At 36.4% G+C, this 15,359-nt stretch overlaps 1 protein-coding gene across 1 annotated transcript in view; it reads left to right on the forward strand.

Annotated features, from left to right (window-relative positions):
• Positions 1-7,325: 7,325 nt before the first annotated feature.
• The window catches only part of MTTP (microsomal triglyceride transfer protein), a 45,745-nt gene continuing 37,711 nt past the window's right edge, over positions 7,326-15,359 (forward strand). The window contains exons 1-3 of the mRNA XM_081242137.1: positions 7,326-7,453; positions 13,122-13,309; positions 14,783-14,926. Of these exons, the coding sequence (XP_081098263.1) occupies positions 7,393-7,453; positions 13,122-13,309; positions 14,783-14,926 (393 nt within the window). The 5' untranslated portion in view covers positions 7,326-7,392. The remainder of the gene's footprint in view (positions 7,454-13,121; positions 13,310-14,782; positions 14,927-15,359) is intronic.

Consider the following 15,359-nt stretch of genomic DNA (forward strand, 5'->3'; position numbering starts at 1 on the left):
CTGTAGATTGTAGTACAGATAAAAACAGAATTTTAGGACACAAAAATATGGTAATAAATAAAATTATGAGATCCTCTAAGATGCTTGGCCTGAAAACAGGGCAGTCATCACAAGTTATTTTAAGCCGAGTTCTGATGTTTTATTAAGTCTGAGAGTACTCTTCAGTAGGTTGGGGAGGTCTGGGAATAGAGTTACACTTGTGGGTAATTAATCTGAGGCTAAGAAAGCCAAAAAGAACCTAATTTCTTTTAAATGACGTGAAAGGTATCTAAAATCAACCTATCATCTATAATCATTTCAACTTGCATTTGGGTTGCCTTCAGAAATATAGAAAAAGTTTTTAAAAATGTTTTAAAAAATACCTTATACCGCCCCCCCCCCCCGCTTAAGTTATTGAAGACCCTAGGAAGATGACTATGGAGACAGTGTAGTCTGAATCTCTTCATTAAACAGGTAGAACATCTAGGATAGCAGAACGACGCTAATTACAAGAACAAATCATGGCTACAACAAGAAAGAATCCTTATAAAGCTCAAACTATGAACAGGTGGGAGCAAACCACCAACTTAGTATCAGCATCTGTGTAAGAGGAAATAGTGGGAAGACAACAGAGCAGCTGAAGGCCATGAGAATGGGAGGACTTCAAACTGCCAACAGGTATTCACTGAAAAGCAAGGGAGATCAATGTGAGATTAGCAGTAAAACTGACAGAATCTAATTTCAGAGTGAATACAAAAGTACGAACAGGAAGGTCTGGAAGTGCTCATGGGGTGTGAGGGTCCAAGAACTCTCAAAACTTAATGAACCTGAAAAAAAGCCCAACACTAAGAAGAAACTTCGGGGAGTAGAATCCAAATTGAACAGGACAGGGACAACAGAGGCAAAGAAAAAAGGTCCACATAAAAGTGGGAGAAAAGAAGAGGAGACAGAGCTAAGAAATGACCAGGATTTTATGAAAACCTCAGAAAAGGAAGCTCTAGAAGCTAGAAAAGCTATTCTACCCACTTCTGTCTCTTACACATATAGAATAACTTATTTAGCCTAAAAATACACCATGAAAAGAATAGTAATTGAATCCTATTTAAAGCTGTTATAATAAAAAAGAATATGAAGCAGAAAAATAGATGAAAACTATAACCTAATATTTCAAAATGAGAAATTTTTTAAATGCTAGGAGAACAACATAAAACAGAAAAACTCAGAAATAAAGTGCTTGGAAAAAAGATTTGAAGAGCAGTAACAACTCAGAAAAGAATATGAAATATAAAAAGTACACATATATATTTAACATCATATTGGAAGAGTGAGCTAGTGCAGTAAGAAGAAAAGGAAATAAAAGGAAGAAGTAAAACTGTTCTCAGGTGACATGATTGTCTATGAAAAACATCCCCCCAAAATCAACCAAAAAAACCCTCATGGAATTAATAAGTGATTATAGCAAGGTCACAGGTGACAAGGTTAACATACAAAAGTCAATTGATTTCCTATCTACTAGCAACAAACAATTGGAACTTAAAATTCAAGAAAACATTAGCACCAAAAAGAAAGGTGTAAGTCTAACAAAATATGTACAGTATCTATATGAGTGAAACTACAAAACTCTGATGAAGGAAATAAAGATCTAAATAAATATAAGATACTCTGTGTTCATGGATTAAAAGACTCAATATTGTAGGGACGAGCACACTTTGTGCTCAGATCTTGGTTTCTAATACCATTCTTCAGTAAAAGGAACCACTTGGAGAAAGGGCTGATTCTAGGATGGGAGTGAAAACATACAAGATGAGCCTGGAGCATCTTGTAGTGCCAGAAATGAAGGAAATGCTTAAACAGACATGCACACATGGATGGGGTATGTCAAAGGAGCACAGGAGCCAACTGAAAGAGCTTCTGATGGCTGAAGCTGGAACACTTGTAGATGTAAATTTAAAAGTAGTATTAGATTATAACCCCAAATATAATATAAATAGTCATGTGCTTATATGGCTATAAATGATAAATGGGGAGAAGCGACAAATCTCTTATGCAGAGAAATTCCAAATAATTTATATAGATGCTCCACCTTCAAGGAGGAGCAACATAATTCCCTACTCCGTAAGTACGGGCTGCCCCTAGTACTTTCTTCCAAAGAGTACAGTATGGAAAAGAAGGTAAAAAAAAGAGTAAGTTTACAGTGGAGAAACCTGACGACACTTGTCAGCCAGATGATCAAGGTCAACATTGACAATGATAAATCACATTGATAGTATGTACTTTTGATATAGTGTGATGAAAATGGGACCTCTGGGGTCTTCCTCCAAACCTACAAGCCCACTCAAATCATGAGAAAAGCATTCCACAAACTCCAAAAAAGGAGCATTCTGCAAAACACCTGACCGGATCCTGCAGAACACTTCAAAGCTGTCAATGTCATCAAAAATGAGGAAAATCATTATATGTGGAATCTTAAAAAAAAGGGGGGGGAGTACAAATGAACTTATCTACAAAACAGAAATAGAGTTGCAGATATGGAAAACTAACTTACGGTTATCAGGAGGTAAGAGGCGGGGAGGGATAAACTGGAAGATTGGGATTGACATATACACACTACTATATATAAAATAGATAACCAATAAGGGCCTACTGTATAGCACAGGGAACTCTACTCAGTACTCTGTAATGGCCTATATGGGAAAAGAATCTAAAAAAGAGTGGATATATGTATGTGTATAACAGGTTCACTTTGCTGTACACCTGAAATTAAGACAACACTGTAAATCAACTATACTCCAATAAAATTTTTTTTTAAATGAGGAAAATCAGAGAAACTGTCATGACAACTATTTTAATGTAACCTGGGTGGGATCTTGGAACAGAGAAAAAAAGCATTAGATTAAAACTAAGGAAATCTAAAGTAAGGATTTTAGTTAATTTGTGAATGATTAATATACCACACTAATGTAAGATATTAATGAGGACAACTGGATGCAGTCTATATGGGAAATCTCTGGAATGTCTTAGTAAATAAAATGATTCTGATCAAAATTTAAGTTTGTTTTCTTTTTTTTTTTTTTTTTTCTTTTTGCGGTATGCGGGCCTCTCACTGTTGTGGCCTCTCCCGTTGCAGAGCACAGGCTCCGGATGCGCAGGCCCAGCGGCCATGGCTCACGGGCCCAGCCGCTCCGCGGCATATGGGATCCTCCCAGACCGGGGCACGAACCCGTATCCCCTGCATCGGCAGGCGGACTCTCAACCACTGCGCCACCAGGGAGGCCCCAGTTTGTTTTCTTTACAATAGTTCATTGAAAGAAAGCCGTCAATTTTCTCCTTTAAATGCTAGAAATTCGGTTTTATGCTGCCAAAATTAGTGTAAAGTTAGACTCCTCTTAGGGTGACTATTATTGACCCATGAGGATTTTTTTGGTTGTTGTCAAATACATGTGTGTGGAGGGATGGGAGGTGGAGGTAAATAAAGTTTGGTTAATAACTCCATTATGGAAAATGACTATCCCTTCTGGAGAGTCTTAGATTCCAAACTTTTCAAACCTAAGTCTTGTTTACTCTTTCTAAGGAAAGGCATTTAGTGCATTTGTATTTTCTCAAAGTGAATTCTTAAAGAATACCTTAAAAAATAGTATATGTATTCTATAATTTTTGCCTTGGAATGAAAGAGAGCATCACATCATAAGAATACAGTCCCATAAATTGGGAGATTGGGATTGACATATACACATTATTATATATAAAATAGATAACTAATAAGGACCTACTGCATAGCCCAGGGAACTCTACGCAATACTCTGTAATGACCTATATGGGAAAAGGATCTAAAAAAGTGGATATATGTGTATGTGTAACTGATTCACTTTGCTGTACACCTGAAACTAACACAACATTGTAAATCAACTATACTCCAGTGAAAATTAAAAACAAACAAATAAATTGAGAAAATGTTAACTGGCAAAAGGCAAAAAAAAAAAAAATACAGTTCTCTCTCAGTATCCATGTGGGACTGGTTCCAGGACCCCTGCTGTTACCAAACTGCGGATGCTCAAGTCCCTTACAGTTGCCCCTCCTGGGTATCCCCTGGTTCCACATCTGCTGATACAGAAGGCTGACTGTATTCTTTTTTTTTTTTTTTTGCGGTATGCGGGCCTCTCACTTCTGTGGCCTCTCCCGTTGCTGAGCACAGGCTCCGGACGCACAGGCTCAGCGGCCATGGCTCACGAGACCAGCCGCTCCGTGGCATGCGGGATCTTCCCGGACCGGGACACGAACCCGTGTCCCCTGCATCGGCAGGCGGACTCTCAACCACTGCGCCACCAGGGAAGTCCTGACTGTATTCTTAACCTACCAAAAATATTTTTTCAGGATTCCTTGCAAATGCTAACTCCCTCATTGAATTGAAAATACTATTAGATTTTATTATGACTGCTTAGGGATAACTTGAAGAGTCCCTCTAAGAATCTGTTTTTCGTTAATGTCGTGGTTCTTTCTGGAACAGAGTAAAATGTTCTGATGTTATAAAGACTTTTTATTTTGTCTATATATCCACACATTCTGACTTACTATGTGTAGTAGGTTAATACCTTTCCTTCCAACCTTTAGTGGGGTGAAGTTCATTTATCTTCTAATCTAGGAAATGAGTTAACTCCTAACAACCTCTGATACTCAAGAGAAACACTACTGTACTTTGGAATCAGTCAGCTGTCTTTATTTCATAGTCTCTTATTATCACTGCAAAATAGTAGTATAGCAAACACTCCACAGTGTCATGTACTTACCAACGGAATTTCATTGCAATAGCATTGTTTTAAAATCTATTATTTGATTTTGACCTGGCTAGCACAGATCAATTTTTTCCCTTGGAACAATCCGTTCAGCCTGGAACATCTAACAACAGCAATCAAGTGCTCTTTTAGCCTCCATACAAAAGTGTGATGAACTTACTAAAAGAGACCCCCAATTAATAATTCTATGTCATCCATAAGAAATCAATTTTTTCTACCTCCTATTTCTAATATTTTTTAAGGAGAGTATTGGATCTAGGTCTCAAGGCTTGTTTTTCTATGGTCCCTAAATCATTTTACTAAATAAATCTGAATGTCATTTTGCTAACGTGTGAAATGATTGTTGTTAGGATATACTACAAAGTGTTCAGTGCTTAGCATAGTGTATTGTACATAGTAATTGTTCCAAAGATGGCAGCTCTTTTTTTTTGTATTGTGCTGTGCTTCTGTCCTGCTTCACATACCATGTAAATAGCTGATTTACTTTTGATGAGGTTTGGAGGTATCTCCCACATATATTGTACAATGTTTGCTTGATCAACAGAGCAAATGAGGAGAATGCCTCTCCTTTGGTACCCAGAATTCACTGAATATGAAGACTTTGGCATTCTTATTTCATCTCTGTGAAACAGTCTTAAGAAGTCTTTCAAATGTCTTTGTAAAAAGTTACAAGCAAAATATAAAAGGATGATGGTTTTTATTACCAAGAGAAGCAGCGTTATTTGAACACCCTGTGTTGAAATGACTACTTAATACAGTGACTCATAGGAGCTTTCTAGTGAAAAGCAAATGCTCAATGAAACAGATTTTGTTAGGCAATAGTGATATGCCTTTTGTTGGTTGGATTCTGGTAAACACCTGACAATGAACGGTCCTTTACCTGAATAGACATGTATCATGCACCACATAGTCTAACCACAAACATGTAGCTGTGAGCCTAAAATGGAAATACAAAGTTCTCATAAGATTCAAACTAGTTCTTAATTTAAATAAGTATGTAAAGTTTAAGTGACTATAGTGGCTTCATGTCACTATGTATATAATGAAGAAATTGTGGGAATACATAGAAATCTATTCAAATGTAAAGCAATAAAGCACTTTTGCATTATCTTGTATTTATAATACCCACTATTCATAAAAACTTATATTTCTTCAACAGTTATTTTTCTAAGAATGGCCTTTTCTATTTACCCCAGGATAACATTATATATAAAGTGATTGTCATAACCAAATATTTTATTTTTGTATAGGTATTTTAGTCATGATTTATATATAAAACATGATAGGAAATGAAGTTCTAATCTCAATAGATGATAAAGACAAACAATTTTTACATTTCAGTTCTTTATACAAAAATATATTTCGAGAGGAAATATGCTTAACTGTGAGATTTTTAAATTTTAGATTTCATCTTGTGGCCCTGTCTATAAGGTTGACTGTCTTTTACCTGGTGGAGGGGGGGGGTTGTCTAGAAGATTTAAGCTTAAGGTTAGGATTCTAGAAAAGGGTTTGGAGAGAGATGAGGGTAGATTTAGGAACCCATTTTATGGTTAAAGATGGCCATAAGTATTTTCAAGTTCATTCCAAAAAGCCCTTCGCCAGCACTTTATTCCTTCCTTTGCCAAAACATCCCCACGTGCCCCCCAAACCACCTCATTTTAGTAGGTTTTATTCACATCAGGTTTCTCTTGCAGAAGTGCACAAGGACAGAGTTGGTTTAGTTAATGTGGCCTTAGCCATACTAGGGTATTCACTTTAGAGAAGTGTCATAATTAATTTTCTGTAGCAAAAGTGTTAAGGGCTGGAATCCCCCTTCTGAGTTTCTTCCTAGAAATGGGATTCAGAAAGCACAGGGGACTCCAGCCAGCCAGTCTGGGGACTCAGACAAATGTTTCCTGTCATAGATATAGCTAGAGGTCTACTATGATAAACTCAATTGCCTGCTAGTATGTTAATGGTAGACAATGCTGATTCACACATAAGGAGAACCATCTAGGTTTCAGAACTGAATGTTTTATCTAACATTATTTTGAAGTGATTGGTGGTGGTACAAGTTAAAATTTTTAAATTTAAATTCTAAAATTCAGTGATTTTTTAAATAATAGCATACACATGGTATAAAAAAATTCAGATGACCATACAAGACAATAAAATTCCAATTTATCTGAGTTTGCAAATCCTCACCACCCTCCCACATAAAGTGGTAAATGTGAAGACAGGCATTTAATGTTATAGGCATGATGATAATTATGTACTGAGCAGAAAAGTATCACCACCAGTCTTCCTTGAATGCCCCTCAGTACTTCTAAATTTATAGGATGGTAGACTGGTTTAGTTTAGCTCTCAAAAGTGAAAAATTTCTTGATTTTTCTTATTGAGTAAAAAATAAATAAAAAGAGTGAGAGACTGAAAACTACAGCCCACCTAAGATTAATCATTAATAGTGAGCCCTTCTGTGAACTTAGGTCCTGATTTTGGAGTTTGGAATCTGACCTTTCCCCCAAAAGATAACCGTTATTGTTGCAGGTTCTGAGAAGGGTCACTCCCTCGCTGCCATTGGAAGAGTCCACTTCTCAGTGTCTCCTAGCTGGGAACTGGATGCATTAGAGGGTAGCTAGTCAATATGATTCTTCTTGCTGTGCTTTTTCTCTGCTTCATTTCCTCATATTCAGCTTCTGTTAAAGGTAAGTTTGTGTTGCTTTCTGCTAAACTTTAATTTTAATCGTTGAGGGAGAAAAATGTGTGTGTGTGTGCGTGTGTGTGTAGTGAAAGAATTCCAAACTAAGCGATCTTCAAAACCATGTAACTTTGGAATGTTGGTGAGTGAAAAGCAAATTCAAATTCCTACATAAAGAAAACAGAGGTTCCTTTTACTTTCAGTCCCTCAGACTAGCATGCTTCTTGCTTCATTTTCTCATTCATGGTTTATTTTTAAAAGGGAGAAAAAAAGACGCCAACTATTGTTACCTGCTGCTGTTGGTCACTCAATGAATGCAGCTCCTTCATTTGAATTGTAAAAGTAGATTAAAAAAAAAACAGTTCTTAAATTTCCTTCTAGTTGCCTAGCAATGTGATATCAAGAAGAATTAGACCCAATGAAAAAGGCAATTGACTTGCCAAAGGATTATGAATGAAATGGTAAAGGCTGTATTTAATTCCATTACCATTCAGAAGTGATAGGACTATCAGAGTTGGTGAATTACAGAAAATAAAACTACATGACAGATTTAAGAAGTAACATCTTTGGAAAAATAGTGTTGCTCATTATAGTTTCTATTTTAAGATGATTAAAAAACACATGAATTGATAACTTTCAGAGCAAACATTTTGAGTAATGATTTTAAAAAGCTGTATGAAATGTACTAATATGGAATCTTGTTTTAAATCAGCTAGTTTATGCACGCCTTGAATTTCTAAATGTTGCACCTGTAGAATCATCACTTTTTAGAATCTCTTAAGAGGACTCACTGTCAAAGCCAGTTGGCCTAAGAAAAGACTTAGCATGATAGGGTCCAACTTTAATAACTGTGTACTCTTAGTAAGTGATAAAAAGTAATTCACCTGTAAACTTTTAAAAGCCTTTTGGGATAACTATGGCTTTTTTTCATAAGGTAAAGTTTGTCTCAAGATTTTTTTGCACAGAAAATTTTCACATGAGGAAAAGAGACAATCTTTGCTATTGGAGCAATAAAAGGGGGGGGGGTAAATTATTTCACCTAAGCAAATCACACGTTAGGTTCTTGAACTAAAGATAATATATATTTTTTTTACCAGATTCTAAAATGTTCAGTATTTAAAGATACAGTCCTTACTCGGATGAAAAGAAATTTTAATGAGAAAAAAGTAAAGGTTTGTAAATTATATCTGACAGAGAATTGTTATATAGAAAGCTTACATTTTATTATCTGTCAAATAAACTGTTGAATATTGGAAATATGAATGATTCATACACCATGAGATCAAACGAATACCATGATTATTTTGAGAAAAATAATTGAGATATAGTAGTTTTTGTGGACTTCTCTTTCTTCCCCCCATCCTACAAATGAGAACATTGGATAACTTGATGTTTTCAAATACATGCACTTATAAAGATTTAAACACACACACACACACACACAGAGCAATGACATACAGGGAAATATGACTTAGAACATAACAGATAGCTACAGTTTTTTGTGTGTAAGTTCAGTGGCAAATCCAGAATTTTAGAACCTGAAGCTTATGCAATTTATGCTCCATCTTTGAAAAAAATCTACTTTTTTACAAAAATATCCTACTTTTGCAAATGTTACTGAAAAAAAGATATGGCATGTGTACACAATGCTAGGGTCCCCTTCCAAGATCTTGGAAGAAGCCTGGGTAAGTGAGGGCTCCAATGCTTAAGCATTATTAGCATCATGGTATAAGCTGCTTTTGCCAAATACCATGAATAAAAAGTACAGGACTTGACAGCTCTCTCTTACCCAGATGGGGTAATTTTTTGTATTATAGTACCATGGTTTAATTATAGATTCCTTGCCCTTTGCAATGATTGGCATTTAATAAGCGAACTACGTGTGAAGAGTTTACTTTAAAATCAGGCCATTATAAATTTGGCGGTGTTATGCATCACTTCAAAAGTCATCTCAAATTTAATTCTCAATGCAACTATTTAGCAAATTCCCAGATCTGGGTGGATGTTGAGAGAGGTTGGACCATAAAGAGGATGGAGGAGGGGTTTAGAATTAGAATGGAAAAGGGTCTATTTAGAAGAGATATGCTGATATGCTGACTGAATGTTTGGAAGACTCAGGTTTCCCTTACTTTTACTGAATCACATTTTTAATGGTGGGTCCATTCTCAGTGCCTTCTTTGGGTTTTCTTTATAGAGCTTTTCCTTTTGATAACCTGCCCATACACTTTCTATTTAATCTTGTTACCTGAACTGTTCCTTCACGCCCAGTCTTTCTCTCAGTGCCTGGCCCTACCATGCTTTTCAGTTCATTCACAATAATCATCTTCCATATTTTCTCCCTTATCCTTCATCCTACTCGTTTACTTCCAGCCTTCTAGTCTTCTGTTGGGTTCGTAAATCCCATTACCTATCTTCCTTATCACCAACGCAGGTCTCTTCAAGCCTCACCTTTATTAACTTATCTCTATTTTGTCTTTTTGCTTAAGTCAATGAACTATTATATTGATCTAAGTTTAATTAAAGAATATTTGCAGGTATTTCTTAAAAAGTTCAAAATTAAGAGTTTTGTTCCTTTTACATGACTAAAAATTCCACTTGAAGGGGCACCTTGAAGAGGTACTGACTCCTTTGGGGGCTAAAATTGATTTCTTGTTTAATCTACCATTAGTTCCAATTGCCATTCTGCATACTCTACAGAGCAACACCTTAAGACAGAAATTTAGCCACCAATACAAATGGGACATGCCCCCACTGCCCAGTATTGCCGGATCTCTGAATAACAGAAACAGAAATATCAATAATTATCAAAGAGGAAAGGATAAAAGGGACAACACTTCAGCACTGTCAGCACTTATTTAAACCATTTTAGGCTTTATCTCCTGTTGAAAGAGGTAGGAAAAAGTTCTAGGAGAACAAAGCCCAGTCTTTCCTGTGCTTTATCACTTCCAAATCATAGTCAGGAACTGATATATATTGTCGTTTTTCACGTTCTTTTGACCAGTCAAGTAAAAGAAAAAAAAAAAAAGAACATGATAGTTTGGAAAGCTTTGGAATTAAAGAGAGGCTACTTTACTGCAAACTTTTCATAGCTATTTTAATCAGAAGACACCTTCAGGTAGTACACAAAACTTGAATTTTAGCATATTCCAACATCAAATTCTGCATTATATCTGCTATGTTGGATTAAATGTGGAGTCAGCTTTTTTCAGCTGCCATATACTGCTTACCTTTCAGACTTGCTGTGAGGATTAGATAAGACAACATGTATTTCCTTTTTGCCCTACGTGGAATTTGATAGGTGTCATAAAAAGAAGGCCTCTTTGACCAAAATACCTTCCTGGTCAGAAAGCCAGTGTTTGACCCTGCAACAGTGTCCCCAGTTAAAATGCAGAAGAGGTGGAGATCAGGGAGGCTAGAGGGAGTCCCAGACTTCATCTCCTGCAAGGTTTCTCCTGACTTTGTCTGCCTTCTGTATCTCATACCTGAGGTTCTGCCTGACTTGGTGTTTGGACACAGCCTGTTTTTGTGTACACACTTGGAGACCCCCTCCTACACTTCCTTCTCCTGGCTTTTCTTGATTCCTATTAAACGCCTTATTACCTTTCTTTGCAGGTTTGTCAGATCATGTATAACTTCACCACGCAAAACTCTCCAGTGGCTCCTCATGTCACTCAACCAATTCTAAATCTATGCAAATATCCCCCCAAGTCTCCCAGCCACCCATGGGTACCTATTTGACCTCATCTCCTTCTGCTATGTATTTCACTTAGCCAATCCCAGCCTCTTTGGCCTCCTTGCTGTTCCTCCATTACACCTGCATGAACTCTCCTCAGGGCCTTTGAACTTGTTACTCCCTCTGCAGAGGGGCGGGGGCTGGGTAGGAATGTGGGGAAGGAGGGAAGGGGGGTGCTCTTTCCACAGACATCCATGTGGCTAACCTAAAGTATCTGCCCAGAGTATTACCTTCTCACAAAGCTCTTTCCCTTAGCATCCCAGTTCCCTTTCCTGTTTCATTTTTCTTCATTAGCACTTCTAACATACTTTACAATTTGTTTATGTACTTGCTTTTTAAATTTTCCATCCCTTCCTCATTTAAAGGTAAACTCCACAAAGGTAGAAATTTTGTCTGCTTGTTAACTGGTATAGCCCCAGAGCCTAGAAAAGTGCCTACTACCCAGTAGGTGCTCAGTACATCCTTGTTGAATGAAAGAATGAATGAATGAATTCCTAGCTCACTCCCCAGGAATGGAAGAGTTCAACCTAAAGGTTTTATGTGTATAGTATAGGTAAGAGCATGGTCTCTAGATCCAGACAGGGTGTTAGAGGCTCCGCCACTGATTTCCTGGGTGATCTTGGGTAAAGTGTATAATCTCTGTGTCCCTCGATTTCTTCATCTATAAAATCAGGCTAATAATAGTACCCACCCCATTAGGTTTTTGTGAAGATTTAATAAGTTAATGTGTATAAAACACTTAGAACAGTTTATCAGAGACAATGTATTTGACCTTTTTTTCCTCTGGGCAGTAGACGCCATAGTAGGTGATAGAGACAGTAAATAGTAAAGACTTTTCAGAGGTCTACTAATTTCTGGATTTCCAAGTAATTTCACTTCCTTTCTCAGCTGCCTCACTTCTGTCCTAGTCATCTCAACCTCCTTTCCTGTCCCTCTCCCACGTGCATATGTCCTGAGGGAAAAAAAGATATGGTTCCCTATATAGTTAACTAGGCAATGCTACCCTGTTAGCACTGAGGAAAAATGTATACTGAAGTCATTTTTTTACTATCTTCTGCGAGCTATGGATAGAAAACATACAAAGACTTTGTATAACCATAAACTGCAAGTCATCTCTGGGAAAGACTTGATCCTACTCTTTTACATTTCTTTGGGTTAAAATAAACTGACTTGGAGAGTGTATGAACTCCTCCAAATATCAATTTTTTTTGGTCATAATACTGACTTGTATACTATTTGACATTAAATTGTCCCTGCCAGATTAAAGCCTGTGCTAGGATTTTATGTAGGAAAACATTGTTTTATTCAGGAATAGCTAATTTAAATTTACATATGTGTAGCCTTGAAATGTACATTCATACTAAAAGTTTACTAATTAAATTAATAGGATAAAGTGCATTAGAGGGATATTCTTTAAATACTCAAAATATCCAATGTAAGGGACTGCTTTCTAACTACTAAAATTACTTTGGCTTTGATCTCTTGTATTTAAATGATATGTTAATAACAAATATTTTTTATTAAATTATAAAGCAATCTCTGGCTGCATCTCTACTTGAAATCATATTCATTATACCTCAGTAAAGCTGGGGTGGGGGGCAGGGAAGCAATCATATTCATATAATTTAAAGCAATACAGTGATATTTCTTTAAAAAATATTCTATAGTTCAAGCAGGGCAATATTTAGATAATCTGATTACTGATTAAGAATACAAGCTAAGGTTTTCTGAAATGGAAGCTTATTTCTTTGTTGTGGTTTTTGTTGTTGTTCAAGCTAATAATTTCAGCAGGTAGAGAAGTAGAAATTTTTCACTTAGCAAAAATTTACTTCCATTAGCAAACATAAGCTCCCACTGTGTACCACTGTGCTAGATAGCACAGTCCCTGGCCTGATGGGTGCCTTACAGCTAAGACTTGACTTGTGTCACTATCTCTATGCAGGTCACACAACTGGTCTCTCATTAAATAATGACCGGCTATACAAACTCACATACTCCACTGAAGTTTTTCTTGATCGGGGCAAAGGAAACCTCCAAGACAGCGTGGGCTACCGAATTTCATCCAATGTGGATGTTGTCTTACTGTGGAGGAGTCCTGATGGTGATGACGACCAACTGATCCAAATTATGGTGGGCATTTTCTACCAGAGAGATGCAAAGATTAGATGTCAGCAGTCTTTGAGAAGTGTACCATTCAACAGCACTTGTCTGTACTCTTGGTCATATAGTCACTGAATTTGTTATCCATCACTGAAATAAGTAGAGATACAGTTTTGAAGGTTTTGCTAACCAAAAGTGATCTGATCTTTCCAAATTGTTGAAGCAGGCAAACGAAGGTGTGTATGGGTGAGTAACTGAAGTATGATGTCCAGTTCTATGTGTCATACTAATAGACACATTAAACTAGAATCCATTTGAAGTGTTCTGAAACTAAGGAGTCTAGAATCCATGTTATGTGTAAAGCAATCGAGACCACTCTAACTGAAGGAGGAGATAAATTGTGACCTTCCAACTTTTCTGAGTTCCTTGATCCAACAGGTAAAGTTACCAATGAGGGAGTAAACCTTTTCTGCATTCTTCTTGAGGACAGAACGAGGTGCTCCCCTGAATGGCAGTGTTTGGTCAGTTATGGTGCTTTAGATTTATGTGTTGACAAAGAGATTCAAATTATATGGCCTTTGGGGCCTGTTCCAGTTTCAATATATGGTGAGTCCACATTTGCTTTTCAAGGACCTAAAGGCAATAGTTTCTCTAGTATAGTCAGCTCTCCTTCTACATGTCAGTGTGAAACAGGTACACAGGACCAAGATTTGCTTCATTGTCACTGATAAGTAGTTACTGATATACTTTATAATGAGTTGTCACTGCAATACGTTTATCAAGTGATCTTTGCTTCTTTGGTTGTCTCTAATAGCTGTGTGTGTTTTCCAAGTTGGATCAAAATTTTATCATCCACCTCACTAAGCCATTTCTCAATAGAACAGTAATTTGCAGAAAACACTCTGTACCTCTTTGTTCAGTAATCAGACTCTTCATTTTAATTTTGTATGTACAAATAAAGTACAGTGGGGCAGGGTTCCTTTCAAACAAATGGTACAGAAAGTGAAGAGAGCAGGCAAACAGCAGCAGTTCAAAATAAATGAAGAGAGTGACAATGACATAAAAGAGCTATCTTCTAGCCACAATTATTGTAGGCCTGAAGTCACAGATTTCTTTTTTTTTTAATTTTTAAAAAATTTTATTGGAGTGTAGTTGATTTACAATGTTGTGTTAGTTTCAGTGTGCAGCAAAGTGAATCAGTTATACATATATCCACTCTTAAAAAAATTTTTTTTTCCCATATAGGCCATTACAGAGTATTGGGTAGAGTTGAAGTCACAGATTTCCTTGATGTCAGTATTTTTACCTAATTCAAAAATCTAATTTTTAATACCTTCTCCATTCTTTTAAAGTTGATAGTTAGGTCCTATGAATCATGAATTGAGAATGACAGAAGAAATTATGGCCAACCCTGTTTATTGCTTTACCATTTTATTTTCTAGGAGACTCTGATGGAAACAGACATAGGAAGTTTTTCTAATAGGTTTCTTTCCATGATTCCAGATAAAAGATGTAAAGGTTGAAAATGTGAATAAACAGAGAGGAGAGAAGAGCATTTTCAAAGGAAAAAAGCCATCCCAAATCATGAGAAAGGAAAACTTGGAAGCTCTACAAAGACCTGTGCTCCTTCATCTAGTCCATGGAAAGGTAAAAGTGATTTTTGGAGTTCCACATTTTTTTTTCCAACTTCATATTTTCCTCTCCTTCGGTAGATATTATTTTAGGTGATCATGGTGTCACTACTTTTATGGAAAATGGAATTTTTCAAGAACTAATAAACAGAAGTTGCAAATTAAATGTTTCAGAAGTAAATCAAGGCATTGGATTCACTTATATTTCCTAGCCATTTATGTTCCCTATTTTTATGAAAAATCTTTATATAGGATCAAGTATATGTTTATTGGTAAGAGGCATAATTAAAAGGTACATTCCTTATTAAATTAGGAAGAACCCAAAAGATATTGTAACACAATAGGTCATCAGAGATGATTGGATAAATTCAGGAAAGTAGACAAATTATGAGAATGAAATGATCTAACTTAGATAATAATATTAACTTGTCATAAGAAACCAATAACTG

Source organism: Mesoplodon bidens (genome assembly GCF_964165515.1).
Source record: "Mesoplodon bidens genome assembly, chromosome: 1".
Taxonomy (NCBI): domain Eukaryota; kingdom Metazoa; phylum Chordata; class Mammalia; order Artiodactyla; family Ziphiidae; genus Mesoplodon; species Mesoplodon bidens.